Source organism: Triplophysa rosa, linkage group LG9, assembly GCF_024868665.1.
Source record: "Triplophysa rosa linkage group LG9, Trosa_1v2, whole genome shotgun sequence".
In the NCBI taxonomy this organism is placed as follows: Eukaryota; Metazoa; Chordata; class Actinopteri; order Cypriniformes; family Nemacheilidae; genus Triplophysa; species Triplophysa rosa.
In genome coordinates, this window is record NC_079898.1 from 20,916,005 (window position 1) to 20,935,852 (window position 19,848).

The 19,848-nt window shown below is 40.3% G+C and overlaps 2 protein-coding genes across 8 annotated transcripts in view; both read right to left on the reverse strand.

Annotated features, from left to right (window-relative positions):
- Positions 1-1,032: 1,032 nt before the first annotated feature.
- On the reverse strand, positions 1,033-8,054 carry lgmn (legumain). The gene is made up of 14 exons (XM_057342857.1): positions 7,942-8,054; positions 7,184-7,342; positions 6,988-7,085; positions 6,455-6,536; positions 5,565-5,647; positions 5,021-5,096; positions 4,081-4,143; positions 3,912-3,978; positions 3,716-3,834; positions 3,534-3,623; positions 3,151-3,360; positions 2,748-2,918; positions 2,508-2,575; positions 1,033-2,292 (listed from the first exon to the last, which is right to left on the reverse strand). Exons 2-14 carry the CDS (start codon positions 7,328-7,330, stop codon positions 2,250-2,252), a joined length of 1,317 nt encoding a protein of 438 aa, XP_057198840.1. The 5' UTR covers positions 7,331-7,342; positions 7,942-8,054; the 3' UTR covers positions 1,033-2,249.
- Positions 8,055-9,356: 1,302 nt separating this feature from the next.
- Positions 9,357-19,848, reverse strand: part of pcnx1 (pecanex 1) — a 25,014-nt gene continuing 14,522 nt past the window's right edge. For 2 of the 7 annotated variants that reach the window (XM_057341801.1, XM_057341800.1), the window contains exons 10-36: positions 19,710-19,767; positions 19,268-19,509; positions 19,037-19,190; positions 18,890-18,922; positions 18,567-18,738; positions 18,247-18,357; positions 18,042-18,133; positions 17,815-17,924; positions 17,083-17,188; positions 16,884-16,976; positions 16,577-16,727; positions 16,358-16,499; positions 15,905-16,082; positions 15,374-15,482; positions 15,169-15,298; positions 14,604-14,662; positions 14,034-14,249; positions 13,683-13,936; positions 13,318-13,548; positions 13,106-13,206; positions 12,848-12,998; positions 12,385-12,615; positions 11,972-12,246; positions 11,731-11,894; positions 10,736-11,187; positions 10,504-10,644; positions 9,357-10,432 (exon numbers count right to left, since the gene is read on the reverse strand). In XM_057341801.1, the coding sequence (XP_057197784.1) occupies positions 10,292-10,432; positions 10,504-10,644; positions 10,736-11,187; positions 11,731-11,894; positions 11,972-12,246; positions 12,385-12,615; positions 12,848-12,998; positions 13,106-13,206; positions 13,318-13,548; positions 13,683-13,936; positions 14,034-14,249; positions 14,604-14,662; positions 15,169-15,298; positions 15,374-15,482; positions 15,905-16,082; positions 16,358-16,499; positions 16,577-16,727; positions 16,884-16,976; positions 17,083-17,188; positions 17,815-17,924; positions 18,042-18,133; positions 18,247-18,357; positions 18,567-18,738; positions 18,890-18,922; positions 19,037-19,190; positions 19,268-19,509; positions 19,710-19,767 (4,297 nt within the window). In that variant the 3' untranslated portion in view covers positions 9,357-10,291. Of the gene's footprint in view, positions 10,645-10,735; positions 11,188-11,730; positions 11,895-11,971; positions 12,247-12,384; positions 12,616-12,847; positions 12,999-13,105; positions 13,207-13,317; positions 13,549-13,682; positions 13,937-14,033; positions 14,250-14,603; positions 14,663-15,168; positions 15,299-15,373; positions 15,483-15,904; positions 16,083-16,357; positions 16,500-16,576; positions 16,728-16,883; positions 16,977-17,082; positions 17,189-17,814; positions 17,925-18,041; positions 18,134-18,246; positions 18,358-18,566; positions 18,739-18,889; positions 18,923-19,036; positions 19,191-19,267; positions 19,510-19,709; positions 19,768-19,848 lie in introns of all 7 variants that reach the window. The other 5 variants (XM_057341798.1, XM_057341797.1, XM_057341802.1 and 2 more) reach the window with 4 other exon arrangements.

Here is a 19,848-nt window from a genome sequence, read left to right on the forward strand (position 1 = left end):
GCATTTCAGATAGTGGAGATTATACTTCACATTTCACCATACTTGTCTATCACATACAAGTAGCCAAACACACTCTCTCACACAAAGACACATGGTGTAATGGATTTTAAGGGGCACTGCCTAACTAAAGTTATCTCGCCTCACAGGGTGGCTGAATTGCAAACCAGTAAGCACCACTTCACACCTGAACACACCTTCTGCTGAATCAGATGTAATGAAAGATCAGACAATGACATATAAAATATTACATAAGACACTAGTGGCCTTTCTCATTGAAAGTACATAAGCATAATGGATGGATTATTTTCTTTAAAAAATTTTTTACAGAGCAACTTGTTTGCCAACAACATGTTATGTAACTCAAGTCTTCACCTGCTTTAACAGGTCAAAGCTCTGGGAACAAAAAATAGGAAAGGATGAACAGATGAGAAAAGCATTTGAGCTGAATTTAACCAAACAGCTATGCAAACTTTGTTTGATCTTTTTTCATTTTTTAGAAGAATAATAAAAGATACGTGGGTCATTGACATAATTTCCTGTCCATATCTACAAAGGTATTAGAAAATACACCAGTCAGTGTCATTTCACAAACATGCAGTAAACCTAACTAGAAAATCATTTTGTAATAAAAAAATTAAAAATGGCTCAAATGAGCCAACCCACCTGCTAAAAAAGATGCTTATGCTTGATTCATAACTTATAAAATGTGTATTATATATGTTTATAACAAAGATCCTTCATATTACGATTTTACAGTTGTTTTATCTCCATTTAAAATTTTGTACTGAATTGCGTTGTTTTTTACAGTGTACTGATGTGTCTAAACTATATTTTTACAGCATTACTCTTTATTCCTGGCCCATGTCTCAATTTGCATACACTCTGAAAAATGCTGGGTTATTTTCAACCCATGCTGGGTCAAAAAGGGACAAACTCAAAATCTGGGTTAAATTAATCTAGAAAATGTCTGTATTTGACCCAACCATTGCCTGAAACAACCAAGGGCTAAAATAATATAGAAACATTCAAAACTCCACTCAATACCGGTTTATTTTTATAATCAAATGACAATATACTGCTTAACATAATATATATTGACAGAAAGACTGGTTGTAGATCAGTGTATTGTTTCACAGCAGTTTTAGCCTACTTTGTCACCAGTTCAAACTTGCTTTCAGAAAGCTAAGGCCCGGTTTCACAGACAAGGTTTAAGGCTAGTCCCAGACTTAAATGAATGTTTGAGCTGTCTGATCTGAAAATAACTTGCCCTAACATATCGTAAAATATGTCAGTGCTATTGTTTTGTCTAAAGATGCACATAGGTAATGTTTCTTTCTAAAGCATTTTTATAAAAGTGACTCAAATATCCTAATCCAACTAAGGCATAGCCCTGATTTAAAATAAGCCTCGTCTATGAAACCAGGCCTAAATCTAGCAAACATACCACCTTTAGTTCAGAGGGTTGAGGCTCAAATTTTCTCTAAGTGGAGAGTACTTGACATAATGACCAGCCTGACACCACAGCCATTACACAGAACAAACCTGCTCATTAGCTACTCAAACTGCAGCTGTTTCCCATCAGAGCTGATCTCAGTCATTTAAGACACTTCTTCTTAAGTATGACCACAGGTTTCAGGTAGATAAGTTGGTTTGTACTTAATGTATTAGTCAATAACCAATACATCTTTGAGTTTGTTTTTATTGGGCATTGTCATGGCTTTGTTACCAAGCTGATCAACAACAACAAAAATCTATTATAGATTCATAATTCAGACTTGAGTCATGACCTTAAAACGTAATCTTAAAGTGCATCGTGTTACACAATGCATTTTATCTAGTATTCATTTAAATGGATTGAAGTAGTTTTAAACGATATCGCAGCCATTCGATATCGTGTAGGACATCCTCATTCATTCTCTAGATGTTTAAATAGTTTGGTTTACACGCTCTTAAAACATATTCATTAATAAAGTAACTGAAATGTAGAAAGTTCTCACAGAATAAAAAAATGGTATTGGTCCATTAGGTTTGTCAGGAGTCACAGGGCAACGTCTTTCTTTAGAGTAAAATATAAAAGCAAGTAAAACATTCACATAAAAAATTAAAAGTGCAATTCTTCGAAAACATATAATCAATAATCAAAACCAAAGCTAGCATGAGATTGCAGTGTGATGATAGAGATTTCCCCATGACCAGATTCATGTGTGCAAAGTGTAGTTCATCCGACACAAGCCCTCAAGTTCACATGTTTACTGTCTGAAGTAACACACATGGTCCATGGCCATTGTGATTCTGCTAGAATAGACAAATATTAAAATGGGATTCTAAATCATAGATAAAATATCAAACTTTCATTCACATCCCCCAAGATAACTGTTTATACCAGCTACTACTGACAGGGGGCGCCATTGCGTTATGAAAAAAGGCTAATCGATTTTTAGTTGTTATTTTAGACACTAAGCTCTAAAATAATTTGGAAAGATAAAATGTGAAGAATGTGTTTTTACCTCTTTGCCTGGTATCCACCCTCACACATGTTGACTAAAGCGTACAAGTGTCTCAGAGCATACTCATACTGCAACACACAGTGGAACAAAGTTAAATGCTATAGGCTTCCTAAAGTTGATAAAGGGGTTTTTAACGTGTCAATTTATTTTGTATAAATAATCCGCAAAAGGTGCAGATGGGTTCAAAGGTTAGATTCTTAGAAATCACACGACACAAAACCCCAAGATTACTTTTTGTACCTCTTGCTGGTGCCAGTTGAAGCAGTGTTGCTTGTAGTGATTGACGGTGGTTTTATAACATTCATACTGTGTGAGGTCTTCACGCCCATCCAAATAATTCTGCGCTTCTTCTTTCTCCTGTACCACATGCTCCACGATTTTACGCATGGTGTTGGCAAGCAGCTCCCGCACCTACACATGCAAAAAGAAGTACATCCAACAAAACAAATGGTTTTTTTTCATAAACAATAAAACATTTCAGGGATTAATGGAAAAGGTGCAACTTATAATTTTGCTTACCACCATTATAAAACCAAACTCAATTTTTTTGAATTCTCATGGTTTCATTCCCTCTGTTCATTTCACAAAACAGCAGTTTGTCATACCCATCATAGAGTGACCGATACACGGCAGCGTCTCATACCTGCAGATGTGCTTTGATTTCCTGCAGGTGAGCGTGGGCAGCATCGATATCGTTGGTCTTCATGAGTTTCCTCTTCATGATTGCAAGTGGCACATCCGGGCTGCTCATGAGGTCATGTTCCGTAATCACAGGCAAAGATACAGGCTCGCCCATCTCAACGCCACCTTTGTTGTTACCTTGGAAGGCAACCACCTTCATATGGGATAGCGTCTGCAACACACACAAAATTGGTTACGTTTGGAATTTACCAGGCTATGCAGATACTGACTAGACCAGCCTTTCTGCTTTTATCAGATACTTGCTTATCACAGTGATGAAGCACTACAAATTTCCCACAGAGATAAATGCTGTGAGAAGCTATGCAAGTCATAATTGCCCAATACCTTATTTCCATACTGCATCACGTGGCTGGTGTTGGTTTTGGCCTTTACGATCTTAAACTGTTTAGCCAATGTCTCAGTGCTCAGATCCTCCTATCAAATCAAACACAACATCATATAAAACATATTTTAGGAATATTATGTCTAGTATGAGTAGTGAGTGTGTGATGTGTGTGTATTCTAACCACGTCTGAGTCCTCCATCCAGTTGACGCTGTACCAGTCTCCCAGGTATGTGTCTCTGGCCTCATCGTAGTAACAGGCATACGAGGACTCATGAGTATTGGCTGCAGTCGTGGCATAAACTGAGACAGATCAAGGAACGATTGTTACTACTGTACGATTCACACACAGCATATGCAATGATGTGAGACAAACTCACCATTAATGTCAACTGGCAGGGGCTTCATCATAGAGCCAGACTCACAGGCCTCAATATACAACACCATCTGTGTGTGTGTGTGTGTGAGAGAGAGAGAGATGTTTAGAAGTCATGCTTCAGAGATCATTTTAGAATCAAATATTAATGAAAGAACATGTGTAACAGTCACCTTCTTGTATTTTTTGTTGGTATGCATGTACTTGATGGCAGCCATCATGTCATCAACATGAAGCTAAAATAATGACAGAGACATTGTATGATTAATATGATTAACGGTTAAATGTAAAACATCTGCATAAACTCACGGTCACATGTCAGTTATAGAAAAGTGAAACCATTTCACTTCAACCTCTCTAGAGACACAATTACTGTAAAGTTGTCAACGTAGCAACCTTCTGAGTCATCGTTTAATGTCAGCTGACCCATTGCTGACATTGCACGCAAAAGCCTAATCGTATTGTAAAGAAACACTAGTTCTCCGTTATGATGGACCCCAGCTTGAGAAAAAAGTTAGAGAACATTTTAAAAAGCAAAGTCGACCACCTTTTAAGCAAAGGTTTGGGATCATTAAAAATATCTTTTTTTTAAGCTTTCAGGTCCAATGTGTTATTTTTGGGAGGATCTATTGACATAGACGCATAATATACATAACTATGTCTTCAGAGCTGTATAGCTGTTTTTATTACCTTAGAATGAGCCACTTCTATCTACATACACCACGGGTCCGCTTACATGGAATTCTCCATGTTGTTTCTACAGTAGCCCTAAAGAGACAAACTGCTCTACAGAGCGCGTTTGGTAAATACATTATCTCCTTCGGCAAAGAAGTAAAAACGTGACAACATCTTAATCCTGTTTCAGCTGCCATGATGGTTCGAAAGGAAGGGGTGGAGTCAGTGAGCCATTGGTTGCAATTTGCAACTTCACCGCTAGATTTTCCATACACTGGACCTTTAAGATTAACTACTGTATAGTTTAAATATTAGATTCGCGAAACAGATACATTTTCACAAGTGTTCTAAGATGTTTGGACCCCACTGTAATGTGTGTGCCAGAGGCTGAAAGGATCTGGCTCAGTGAAATGTGCACAGGAAGTGGAAAGTGCTTACATCATCATTAGGGAAGGCTAGCAGACCTGGTGCTCCGTGATCAGTAAAATACACAAACACATGATCATTTGGACCACTGCCAGGAGGAAGAAACACAGAAAAACATGTTGAAACATCACAAGACCTGTTGAACGGCATATCTGACTCAGCATGCACAAACAGATACACAAACATTTTATTTGAGATTTTACAGTAACTGAAGGAGGAAAACACTAAAATGCCACTTAAAGTGTACATAACTAGGGTTTCTTTAAGGTCCTACTTTGGTTTATTTAAGTTTATGTACATAGAATGTGTAAAAACACTATTATTTCGTAATAATAGGCAGTTATTATTACTTTACTTCTTGACTGTTATTCATTCACCTTCGGATTTACAACTTGGCAGACTGCTTTCAAACACGGAAACATTACACACTGCATGAAATGTAATTTTCATGATCTCATGTTATGTACTCTTTAAGTTAATTTACATACTAACATAAATGTTGCAGACACGCAAGCCACACACAACCCCAACTCTGTCGGTTGCTATGGTAACTTGCCTTTTCAGCACTTTCCCAGATCCTCCTTTCACAGCGGAGACATTGCCTGTCAACACGGCCAGGAAATTCTGAGGAGTCACATCCTGAATCACGAATACACAGCATATCAATAAATTAGGGCTGTGCAAAAATATCGATACATGTAACTATTGCAATTTTTTTTTTCAATAGTGTATCGATAGTGATACCTCTACTATCGATATTTCTTTTTAAATCATGTCATATACATACGGCCAAAAGTAAGTGGAAGCGAGCATGGCGAAAGTAATGGAGTAATGAATTATGTAAAATAATGCTGTTTGTAAGCTTCGCAAGTCATGACACAAGTCACTTGGCTACTTCAGTGCATTAGACAAAAAGTTTATTAAGAAAAGTAACAATGACATTTATTGTGCTTTCACGGATGTGACACCAGCACATTTACAGCACGGATGAACCAGGGGTTTTATACTGCCCATGTTCATTGTTTTAACTGTAATGCACCACAACAACCAAGTGACTTGCGTGATCCACCTTATTCCCCTGTGCTACCCACTTGAGGGGTGCAATCCACAGTTTGAGAACCCAAACCTCTGATCTAAAGGTCCATGCATCACACATCATAGCCACTCTGCAGAGGTAAGGGATGTTTTTACACTTATCCTTACAGATAACCCCCGCTGGTGCACAGCATGTTGTATTTCTAGCTCTACTTTTTACATTTTCTATTTAAAGTATTGCAATATATCGCAAATGTTATCATATCGAAATACATAGCAATATATTGTATCGTGACCCATCTACTGGGATATGTATTGTATCGGGAGGCACTTGCCAATACACAGCCCTACAATAAATGGATGACACACGGTTTATCATCAAATCTCAGATGTAGAAGTCGAACGACTCACATCACCAATGTAGTCCTTCAGCACTCCTTTGTAAACATCGGTTCCGTTGGGTCTGTTTATGACCACTCCTGGAGTAGGGTTACTGGACACAAATATAGTCATATGAAACTCTGTACTGTATGTTCGTGTTGTGATTTGAATTGTCATTGGATCATATTAAAAAACACAACCCTATCTTTTTCTTAGGTTAAAGATTGACCATGACACCATGTGATTCATCCAAAGATTAAAAACCAATCGTCTTCCTTCATCAGTTAATAAACACTTGACCTACATAAATAATTTATAACGATAAAATGTCACAGTTGAAATGAAACATTTATTTTCAAAGCCTACATTTTTAGACAAACACCTCATGGTACATTTTCCGCAATCTGGAATAATATAACCTTCATTCAAAATCCCAACAGTGATAAAAGAACAAAGCAACTTCCCAGGTCATGCATTATCTCTTCCAAAGCTCAAATGTGGGTTCTAAATGTTATCCAGGTTTTAATACCATTAGTTCAGAAAAAAATAAAGGTAATGCTCACTCAGGGGACTTTGCCAGATCATCATACATCATCACCACAATCTGCTCATCTGGAATTCCATTTTTGTGGATAATCTGATAGGCGTGGCAAACGTCAGCCTATCCATATACAAAAACAGAAGCATGTAACGCTATTATAGTTAGGACAACTAATACACAGTCATTCTAGTTGATGGAAAAATCCAATGCGCTCTCACCTGATGCCTGTAGTTGTACCAGCCATTGGATCCAGCCACAATGACAACCCAGTGCTTTCCATTTTCAGGCTGCTCGGCAGGAAAAGCGCTCACTGCCAGTCCCAAACTCAAGATGAGGCCAAAAATGCTTACTGTCAGTGGAGTCATGTCTGCAGTTTACTAATATAAGAATAACATGCACAGAATTAATTTCATACTTCCTTTAAAAGGCAACAAATTTGAATGCCTGATGTAACTATATAGCAGATACGTTTACATTTGTAATGCACTATTTTTTATTCAACACATATTGCGTCAGTGCTATAGTATATACACTAAGCTTCTAAAGTCAGCCAATCACTTTGACATACAGTGTGTTATCTGTAGGTCAACAGATGTCCTTGGCTTTTACAGTCAGACTGAACTTTGAGTAAGACTGTTTACAGTAAGACTGAAACGGTCTTATCCTTTTGAGTTATACCAGAATAGAAACAAATAATTTCTCTGCTCTTTTTATCTTTACAAATAACATTTTTTGTAGGTTTTTCCTAGTGACCATGATGTTTATGGTATATTTCTGGGGAATGAGTGTCGTATTCCCTATATTCGAACAAGGAAATAAGGGCTATAATAACACCAGGCCATTTTATCTGTACTCGCGTACATAAATATTTATTTTCTTCCAGGCTATTGATTATACGCAACACAAGTAAAAGCTACAAACAATCTCCACAAGCTTATTACAAAAATAAAAACATTAACTGTTGATGTGCACTTACCTTTTGTTTTACGCACTGCCAGCATACATGACCCGCATCTACGGGACGCTTTTATTACTAGCGTTTTGCTTGAGGCGCATGCGCAGTATCCAAAACCTTGCAACGGACTCGCAGCGGCATCCAATCAGCGTTAAGCGTCTCGGCTCGCCAGCCAATCATTTTTTTCTTATTTCCGCCTGGGCGGAGCTTCTACTGACCGCGTGACTGTTCGGTCATGTGCCATGAGTTTCGCTAGAAAACAAAACAACGAATCATTTACGAATATGAAATCAGTTTCAGGGTTACTTTTGTTGTGGTTTGTCAGTAATTTGACTAGTATGGTGTTTTACCATAAGGAAAGTTCCGGGGAAATGCCATTGGTGTGAGGGGATTTACTAACCAGTTTTAACCTCCAATTTTTTGGAGTTTCTCATAAAGAAGCTTTACAGTTGACACCTGTTCTAAAGATCTGGAGAATATTTGACTGCACATGATCAGGTCATCCGATTGTCATATGACCGCTGTTTCATTTTTACAGTAGTCATGAGAGAAATAGCATTGTCATGATACAACGCGTCTTCAAGGCAAGCAGCTGTATTTAGTGCTTTGTCTAATTTTGAGGTAGAAGCAGATCTGATACCTGTCGTGTTAAATTGGTCCATTGATTTCGGAGTTTCTTCCTCCAGCCACTACAATAATGTACACTTACTTAAATTTCATTGAGGAAGTAGCTATTAAACGGATTCATTCTTAATTTCATTTTTTTTAGTTTGGAAATTGATTTCAGTTTTTTTAGTTTGAAATTTGATTTAATTAGGAGTTTATTTTAAGAAGTTACTTTTTTTGTGAGCATCACAACAAAGTTATTTTTAATTCTTTAAACTTGTTTCCTTTAGATTAATATTGAACATTTTTCTTTTTTAACTAGTTTTGCAGGTGTGCACATCTGTTAATATGTTTGAAACTAAAAATTTCCCTCAAAATATTCTAATACATGACTTCCTGCTGTTCATAACTATATTAAAATCTTTAGCCATCTAACTCCTAACAGCAGAATTAGTCTATAAAAATTGCTTTCTTAAATTTAAGTAAAGTAAATTTATTATTCACTTATTTATATCCATTCTTTCAATGCATTAATTTAGAATCGTTTCATTTCTGTAAGAAGTTTATAAAAATATTTCAATATGGATTATGGCAGCCTACACGCGTCACCACTAAAATCAAAGCATTACTGATCAGCTAACGCGCATTCATTCGTTCATCAATAAACATGTTAAGATAGAAATCCTCAGATGATCTCATCATGGATAGCAACCTTCACCCTCACATCACATGAATATGAGCTAAACTAAGATGAACTATGATTTATGAGAATGACATTGCACTTGCATTCATCATTCACTCATACAGTGTATTATACGCTAAATCGATGGTTCTTTATATTTATGCATCTTTATTTGTCCAGTAAATGAAAAACAATATAACAAAATGTAAATACAATAATAAATATTCAAAGCCAAATCTTTTTACAGACACACACACACATATATATATATATATATTCATACATAACTACATGTGGTAAAAACCACCTCCGTCCTCAAGAAAAAATGGCAGAAATAGAATGTGTCTATGATTTCGCATTTATCATTCCAAAGGCATCGGTAACCATAGCGATTCAAACCGCATAGGAATAAATAATGTGTGATCTAAGAGAGTAGTGCACAGCTGCAAATCAAAAACAAAAAAAAAACACCTCATAGTGCAAGTTAAAGTTTCTCATAACACCTGTCTCTGTTTTGAAATGTATCCTTAACAAAATATACGGGGATAAAGGTGGTCTGTATGAGATCCCATTGGATCATCTTCACCATCCTCATCCGTCTATCTTGGCAGCTATTAAACACAGTCTGACTCACTGCATTTCCAGGGCAACACTGCCCCTGACTTAATTTGGCAGAAAATACAAAATAAAACTAAAGTGTAGTTGCAATAAAAAACGTTTTTCTCTGTGTGTACTGTATCAAGCATGTCTCAATGTTCCCTGCGTGTTTGCATGTGTTTACAGACAGCTGATGAGATGCATAGAAACTTAAAGACAGAATGAGACCACTGCTGCTCATAAAGGAGAAACGGAGAGAGAGAAAAGTTTACAGGAGCTGATCTCTCATGCAGCATATCCGAGAAACACGGAGCAAGGCAGCTTTCTGTCCGGATTTTAGCAAGTGTGCTTCTTGCAGGGTGTGTGTGTATTTTTTCCTTTTGCACAATTCCCTGGCTTCCTGCGCCCTGATCAGCAGCTGAGAAGGAGTGTGGATTGTTGTCCATCGGCACGTGCGGAGGCCTGACATTAAAAGCATGTGTGTCCTCACACCTCTGCCCCCAGTTCAATTACTCCAGTCTCAACAATAGGAACCAGTTTATCTTCCACCTGTACCAGCAGGATGGTTTTATCGATGTGAGATCGACTAACCGGGTCACGGCTGCAAGGCACCCAACGATGAACCACCTACAGATGAGATAAAAAAATAATATATTTTGAAAAATAATATGAAATGGTAGAATGGGTGATGCACTCACGTGACCCTCCATGCCCTCTAGGGGGCACCACTCTCTCCAGAAGTTCCGTCCGGCTCTCAGTCTCATGCTCTCATCCGGCCACACAAGCTCCTTCCTCTTTGACTGATTCATCACATCCAACACCTGACTGACATCCACGATCTACACATACACCCATAACAAAATACAAACATTAAATCCAAACAACAAAATCCAGACGCACAAAAAGAGAAACAGCCAACCAGATGCTCACCTGCACTCTATAAGAGATGTCATCCCTCCTCAGACAGGACAGCGACGGATTGTGATGATGATGGTGGATGTGGTGAAGATGATGGTGGGGGTGAGGATGGCTGTCCGTCCCCAGCCCTAAGGCCTCGTTTCCCAGCAGGCCTGCGAGCGCGTGGGCGTGTCTTTTACAGGGAGGGATGGAGTGGGCGGACAGGGAACTGGAGGGGCCGGGCGGGTCGGAGGCAGCTGAAGCATTGGTGCCCAGGCGGAGTTGGAGGGAGGTGGGCAGCGTGCGGAGAGACAGCTGGCTGCTGGAGGATCGTCTGCAGGGCTCCAGACCCGTCACAGAGGTGCGGAGTGAAGACTGACGGCTGCTGCTGTGCCGATACGAGGACGACTGACTCACCACAGAAGCACGAGCGGGTGACTGTCGCACTAAACCAGACTGTACAGACTGAGAACTCTGACTCATACCTGGAGAGAAAGAGATTATTGTAGGTTACTTCAATTTACTTTGTTTCAGGCCATGACCCCAGCTACATAATCACAAAAGCTATAAACATCCATCACCTATATCCACAACATCCACCCACAGCACCCATCCATCACCTATATCCATCAGCAACATCCACCCATAACACCTGAGGAACCACCAAGAAACACCCTAGCATCCTTTCATAACATTTTAGGAGCTATAAAGCTTTCAAACTATGCAGAACTAATAACCTTTCGACTTTGATTCTTGCTTTAAATTGTCCATCTTGCATCCAACAACAAAACATTCAAGAGGTTTTCAACGTTCATACAACAAAATATCAGCATTCAAAACATTCAAAGTTTGTTTTCTGCACTAAAAGGGTTTTGCATATGCTTTGCAAAAATGTAATGCAAATAAAGTGTCACAAATTATACAAAGGTTAAAAACCCAGGGAGGATTTGCACATATTAACACATTTTAATGAGGCCTTGTCTGGGTAAACAATAACAATGTGTTTAGCCAGTACGAGTCATGTTTACCTAAAGAATGAGGTGTGTAAGCATGTAGTGCTGTAGGTCCTGAGCTGTGCTGGGAATCACTAGCTCCTGTCCCAGAATTCCCACTGCCACACGACAGACCGCCTGCATCACAATCTTCTACGTTCCCACCACTGTTACAGCCGGCACCGCAACCTTTACGCAGTCTACATAAAAAGAACAACACTGTTATTACAATATTAATATAAATAAAAATATGTTTCTCTTATATTCACACACAAACCTGTGCCAAGTGTTAACAATGAAGTTTCTTATGTTGCTGATGCTGATTGGTCCACCCAGTACGTATCCCAGCTGTGGGTGTGTATTACAGTAAGAGGTTGTCAGGGGTGACACATAGATGGGGTATCCGATTGGCTGGTCGCAGGAAGAGTTGATCATGTTGCGTAGCGCTTGCTTGGCGTTCTGGATGCTTCCGCGCTCCGGGTTTCTGTTCCGCAAAAACACCAATTCCTGCTGCTGGCCCGCCCACAAGCCACGCACACACTCCTTATTCACCTGAGAACACACAAAACAACAATTTACACAATATAAATATTAAATGGTCTTTTCCAATGCATAAAAACTATGCAAAGAGCGACTCTCTCTCTTTAACCTCTTCCATTCTGTTCCTTCTACCTCACTTCCCTCCCTCACCTTTATGACCCTGAAGCTGAGGTAGCGTCTGTTAAGCATGATGATCTTATATTCGTTAGTTCCTTCATCCAACACGTGTCTGAGGGCGAGCAGAGAGGGAGAGTTGGACAGCACCGCACTGCGCCAGGCCGGGTCGCCCTCGTGAGCGATCACAAGTGTCTGCTCGTGGGTCGAGATAGCTTCAAACAACACAGATGACTCCTCGTATTCATCGGGTGATGTGAAATGATCCTGCAAAGACAGACATCATTTCCATTAAAACATATTAAACGTAAATAAGTGAGTAATACTGTGACTGAACAATCAGAATCAAATGAAATTCCAGAGAGCCATTATAAAAGACTTTACCTCTCGGCAAAATCCCATGATTATAACATTACATTTAGTACAACAGTGAGAAAACATCACATATGATATCAATACCCCTGTGTCTCACACAAACGCACACATATACACCTCTCACCTGGTGCAGTTTGAGTGACATGCGTATTCCAGGCACGACCACCTTCCTCAGCAGTTCCATGTCAGTAAAGATCCATTCGTCTCTTACGGATGAGATCCGGAAATCTCCCTTAAACAAGGCATGCAGCCCGTACAGGAATGACTCCAGATTACTGTGACAATGTAAACACACATTAAAACACACACACACACACACACACACACGCCAAGTTGTAAAGTACATACCGCTAGCTGCAAAAAAAGGATTGTGCGCCCCCACCTGGACATATGGTGAGATGCAGTTCCTAGGGCTCTCCTTCCCAAAACGCACAGACCATAACAAAGCAGAACCAACTTAGAGTCTTTTTCACTGTCCAGTGGCTGAGAAAGAGAAGTGACAAGACTGTTTACATCTGAGCATTCTTACTCTATCCAGAGACACGTGTTTGTCATGATGTGTGTGTGTGTGTGTGTGTGCGCGTGTGTGTTTACCTTCTCTCTCCGTGAATTACAGTACTGAATCCACAGTAGGTAGACGGAGCAGAAACTGTCTCTAGAGATTCCGGCCAGTCTGTGGTCATAGTCCTCATCAATGTTGGGGTTAAAGGTCGGATCCAGGTCCACATAGTTGTGCTCTCCGCAGCTCTTCAGACCTTCGAGAAGGACTTCATTCGCCAGCCACTCCTCCAGTTTAGGAGACGCAATGACGTAGTAAACGATGCCCTACAGACAAATATAAATACAGACATATGCAGAATAGTTGAACAGTACGAAAAAATGATTCAGATTTGACCACCTCTAGTCTCAAGCTTAAAGCCATTTAGCTTTGGTACAAGATAGAAGAGATGTATGCTGACCTTGACGTAGTACGTGGTGAGGATTCTCCGCAGATCAAAGACCTGCAGCATAGACGCTGCGCTGTTATCGGTGATGCTGTAGCCTTCCAGGGCGTATTTAGTGACCAGAACCTCCCATGCCAGCCAGCGCTGGCCGAAGGCAGCATTAAATGACAGCAGGTGGGGCAGATGACCAGGTTCACAACAACAGCAGCTTTCATCTTCTTCAACTCCTTCCGTTATCGCCTCTACTTCTCTCTGCTGACAGTACGTCCCTGAGAGAGAGAGAGAGAGAGAGAGAGAGAGAGTGGAAACTGAGTAAGAAAGAAAAAAGGAAAGGAACTCACTTATTTTCCAATAAACTAGACTCACCCCTGAACTCAAGTCCTCGGAGCTGGAAGGTGATGAGTCCGTTGCCAATCTCGACGAGGTGAACGAGAGCGTTGAGGTAATCAGATGCCAGGATGAAGCAATCTCCAGTGCTGTAGTTTCCCCAGCGGCCCAGCTGAAGATCACCACACAGAGAATGCTGCAGGGAACGCGTCAGGTGCTCGTAGAAGATTGAGTTCAGGTTGTTATCATCTGAACCTGCACAGATGAGGAGGAGAGAGAATGCAGGTTTAAAAACTAGACATCCATGAGCAAACAAAACCCAGAAACTCTGAAATAGATCAACACTATGGAATAAAATTTGGTTTTAAAAATGTTTTTAAAACTAAACTAAAGCTATACGTGTCTGATCTGATTGAATCGAAACAATTACAAAAAAAAAAGATTTCCAAAACCCTATTTACGATCGTCAATGTATTACTAAACTTTCAGCATTTTTTAAATTGTCAGCCTTAGGACATTTAAACTAACAAAAAAACTAAATTCAATTTTAAAATACAAAAAGACCAAGTAACGTAGCAAAAATTAAAACTATAATAAATCTGGCTATACCTGGGTTTCTGTCAAGCTGAGAGGCCAGTCTGGTGTTGGAATGATCCACTCGCTTAGTACTAAAACCAACAAAATCAGAAACGTGAAAACAAAGACAACAAAGAAAAACAAGACTGTTAGATTTAATTTCCGCATAAATGAATACAAGCCCACAAAATAAAGAATTGTAAAGTTGTTAAGCTCACTGAATACATTGCTGGCTATATAGGAGCAAGGGATTCCTTCTGGCTATTCCTGGGAGGAGGGGATTCCTTCTAAGCTAAACATTCTTTGTCCGAACTGCTATACCTTATTTGGTCATTCTGTGAATCCCTGGACATATGAAACCTGCCAGATGTCTTTTGGCACCGTATATAAAGAGTTGTAGTTTCTAAAATAAATGAGTTCAAAAGCTTGATGCCTCTCTGTGTCTTGTTTTTGTGCTCCCAGATCTGCAGAAGAATTCTCTCACAACATCCAACCTATTTCTGATTTGATTTTACTGGTGATCCAAAACACAGAAAGAAATTTAGTGTTCGTAAGGAACCAGAAATTTAACAAAGATATAAAAGGTGGAGTATCTTACTTGTATTCTCTCTCCCAGAAGCGCACAGGTCTAACATATGAACTGATGAAAATGGCACTGCCGAGGAACGGGTTCAATGGAGTGGAGAACACGGCAGAAACGATGGCTTGAACGAACAACATGGCCGAATCTGGAATGGGTGGAGTTAAGAAAAAAACTACAAAAAAACCCACATTAAGGCTAAAACATAGTGCGTTAAGGATACGTGGCACTGCAAACGGTTGGGCGAAGGCGTGGAAGGCAGAGCCCCAGGTGATCTGCCACGGAGCAATGTACGTATAAACAAACTTCAGCTTATAAAAGAGCTCCCATAACTACAAAACACAAAAATCACAACAATCAAATATTATTTATCAATACATTTTATTAAAGCAATAAGCCCCAAGAAGCAGTGGGTTACAGTGCATTTTATAACAGCTAAGGGCGTTGTCCTAAAACCCCCTTAGCTGTTATAAAATGCACTGTAACCCACTGCTTCACGGGCCTTATTGCTTTTTATAAAACGGTTATTCCATATGCGTAGCAAGGTTTCATAAAATAAAGTAAATAAAATTATGTTTAGGCTAAGTAATGCGGTCAGCCGTTATAAATCGGGGTATTTTATAACGCCTTAGAACTCGGCTCGGCTCGGCCAATCAGAATCTAGGACCAGAACTGACCATTTTAGAATATATAATAATTAATCTTAGATAAACAAAACCTTTTGAAGTTGTGGCTAAATACCTCTTTGACTTACCTTGCTGAAGACAATGGACATGATGAAGAGGTCAAGCAGCAACGTCTCAGAGAACTGCTGGTAATCAAAAGTGAAGAACAGGACAGTAAAGAGGACAGTGACGTACTGATATGTTGAACTGCTGAAGGAAGAACGGAGCAGTTTCAGCCCAGCGACAGTTATCATTAGAGCGCCAAACCTGAGAGAAATAGAGAGAGATGGAAATTGAAAAATTGCTTGTATTATGCAAAGGTGTTTATGATTATTTAGGAAGCTCAAGATAGACAGATGTTCAGGTACCATACAGACAGTAAACATGTCGTTGCATTCTGTGTAAAACAGTGATGCTGCATAAAAATGGTTCAGTAAATTACAGTACAGCATTTTTTATGTAATTACAATTTTTTTATTTTTAGCAAGTTAAAGATTGCAGCTTTAATAGAACTGAAAGATGGTGGAGGTGGCAATACTGACTCTGTGTTGAGTTTCCGAGGGCTGGCGAGCTCCTGCGCGCTGCCGCTCAGCTCATTGAGCACAACCAGAGGATACAGGATGTTCTTCTCCACAAACAGCAGCGACACATGAGCACGCTCAAACCACATGACATGGGCTGCACCTGCACGCACAACACACACTTCAGTACAGTTACTGCTGACTGTATCCCAACAGAATCAGTGTTTGACTTGTACTCACCCCGGATTTCAAACTGATAGTACTCCCTGGTTTTGAGCAGCGGGTGCGAGAAACAGTACCAGGGTAACTGCTTTCTCATCTGAGGCAACAGGTAATGAGTTAACAGGCCTACTGCCCCCACTAGACCATATAGAACATAGCTCAAAAACGGCTAAGAGAGAAGAGAGAGCGAGGTGGAGTGTGAGAAGTAGTGACATTTTAATTTGTCTTCTTTTCAAGTGTTAAGTCAATCTGAGTCCATATATCAGAGCTATTCATGTCGTTTAAAATAGGAGTGATTACCTGTCGTTTGATCATAATGTTTTACCTGTAAGGCGATGAAGACTGTGCTCACATGTATGGCGAAATACAGTACAGCGATGACGACACACACAATCATATCTGACTGCAGTCTCTCGTTCTATAGCCAGATAGGAACAGAGCAACATGGATGTATCATTTGGGACAAACTCATGCGCAATACAAACGCTAACTTTTTTGAGTAAAAACGTTAATGGGTTGCTTACCACAGAGTTACGAAGTTTCTCAGGTAAAGGATCCTTCACCTCAGCCAGGGGATCTTCTGGATTTTTCTCTTTTATGTTAGGGAAGACCTTTGACTGCACTAAAGAGCTACACACACACACAGAACAACACAAACATTAAATCTCACAAAGAACACAACTGACACATCATAATAGTCTGTGCTATGTCTAGTCAATACTGAAGGACGTTGTTGGTTTAAAGGTCCAATGTGTCATTTTTTGGAGGATCTATTTTGACAGAAATGCAATATAATATACATAACTATGTCTTCAGAGGTCTATAAAGACCTTACATAATGAAGCGTTATGTTTTAATTACCTTAGAATGAGCTTTTTCTATCTACAAACATTGCGGGTCCCCTTACATGGAATTCGCCATGTTGTTTCTACAGAAGCCCTAAACGACAAACTGCTTTACAGAGCGCGTTTCGTAAATACGTTATCTCCTTCGGCAAAGAAGTGAAAATGTGACAACATGTTCGTCCTGCGTCAGTTGTCGTAGTGCTTCGAAAGGGAGGGGTGGAGTGTTCAAAGTAAAAATATTAAATGCCATCCTTCTGTTAGAAGAGATATGTAAACTATGCAAAACAGGAACTATCCAAAGACACATCTACGAGAAGATATAAATACTCAAACAGCTCAACTCAAAACACTGACAGCAAGAAAAATACCAGCATCATTGGTCAAAAACACAAACCCACCCACAGCACTTACATAAGCACGGAGGGGTCGCTGCTCTGGCGACTGAGATGGTACGAAACGGCAACCAACAGCCCACAAAACACTGAGAAAAGTACAGGAATGTGCTGAGGATCCCACGAGTCCTGAAAACCCACGCAATGTTCAGTGTGAATGTGCTCAGAATGTACTTAACACAGAAAAACTAACTGCTTCGAGGCAAACTGACATCCGAGGAGAATTAAAAAGCAATGGAGAATCACCTTCAAGGCTCCGTAGCAAAACCCGTAGAGCATCGCTACAGTGACGATGCTGCGCAGGACGCTATAGAGAGCCGAGAGCAGACTGGTGCATGCTGGGAATGAGCACAGACATTACAAGGACAATTTTGCATATACATCTTCATTATACAAAATCATTACTACTACATTTTTTCTCCCTAAACAACTACAAACACACAAGTTTTACCGTTTCCTCCAAAGACATGTATGTCAAGTTGCTCAAGTAGGTACATGACGAAAGTGTTAATCTGAGGGAGCAGCCCAATGAAGAAGATGATGGGGAAGCACAGGGTAAAAACTACAGAGAGAGATAGAGTTTGTAATGCTGGAGTAGTTTAGTCTTGTCACATCAGCATTATTTTATCTGTGCTCAGCTCTGGCACGCTTTCACATTCGCAGGAATGCTGAGATAAACCTTACTGCATGCATATTTCAAAAAAGAGCAAACATGAACTCCTCTATATTCATCTTCTGGGCATTTACGGCCTCTTGTGCGTCAGTGCTCACCGATGAGGAGATCTCGGGCCTGGGACAGTAGGACGGAGCTGGTGAGAGCGACTCCATACAGAGACACTGAACTAGTGCTGCTGTTTACACTCCCATAATGCAACAGCCAGATCAGCCCACAGCAGAGACAGAAATAGACTGGCCTGCTGTAGGCGATGATACGGTTATGACCCTATACACACACAGACAACACACACACACAGATGAGACAAAGAGAAAATCATGTCTCCTTTTTCAATATTTCCATGTTATGTTTTTAGGCTTATCCTTATGGATTGTGTATTACGTTATTTGGAGTGTGTTATTGTGTGTTTGTTACTCACATGTCGGGGGGAGGAAGAATCAGGTTGGACGCTCTGAGTAAAGATGATCAAGATAGTTTCATCAATTATGAAATGATAACCTTAAAGTGTATTATTTCCCCTGCGTCTTATGCTTTGGGTGTCACCTAAATGAACGAACAAACTTACCTTCAGTAATGAGTACTGGCAGCTGGCAATAACAAGGCAAAACTGAAAGACCCAAATGTCAGTGAAGAACCCGTTGACTAGCATCACTGAACCCAAAAAGGCCACGAGAACCGCCAGAACCACGGAGAGCATGTTCTCTAGAACCTCCCGGTTCCTGACACACACAAATTCATCATCAGGCTATGAGCTCATTCTGTCTAACCCACATACTGTGTATGAGTGTGTGTGTACCTATCAAAGAGGGCCAGTAGTGTGAGTCTATCAAAGTGCAGCCCGACCCAGAGGTGCGGCAAGAGCCAGAATCGGTAGTACTGCTTGGTTTTGTGTGCGTGCGTGTGCGAGTGATTGTGGGCGGAGTCCTGCGTGCAGTGCGGAGCCTCCTGCAGGTCAGGACTGCCATCGACATCGTGCTGTTCCAACAGCTCTGGGTCCATGGAGAGCAGCCGATTTAGACGCATCTGAGGAAAAGAGAACTAAGATGGAGTGAGTTTACACACACATACACTGATCTTATTGTCTCAGCTGTGCTTCTGTCCAAACACAAGCTCCATTGTGAACAACACATATTCTCGTACAGTATGTGTGGGAGAACTGTATCTCAACATAATACAGACCAGTGAGGTCAGAGAGTGTGTGCATAAAGAAAACTGTGTGTGTGTTCTTTAGCACTCACCAGGTCATGAGGGTAAAAACGAACTGAGGTAGAACTGGAGAGGTGGGAGTCTGTCTCCCTGCAGAGAGAGAGAGAGAGAGAGAGAGAGAAAGAGAGAAAGAGAGAGAGAGAGAGAGAGAGAGAGAGAGAGAGAGAGGGG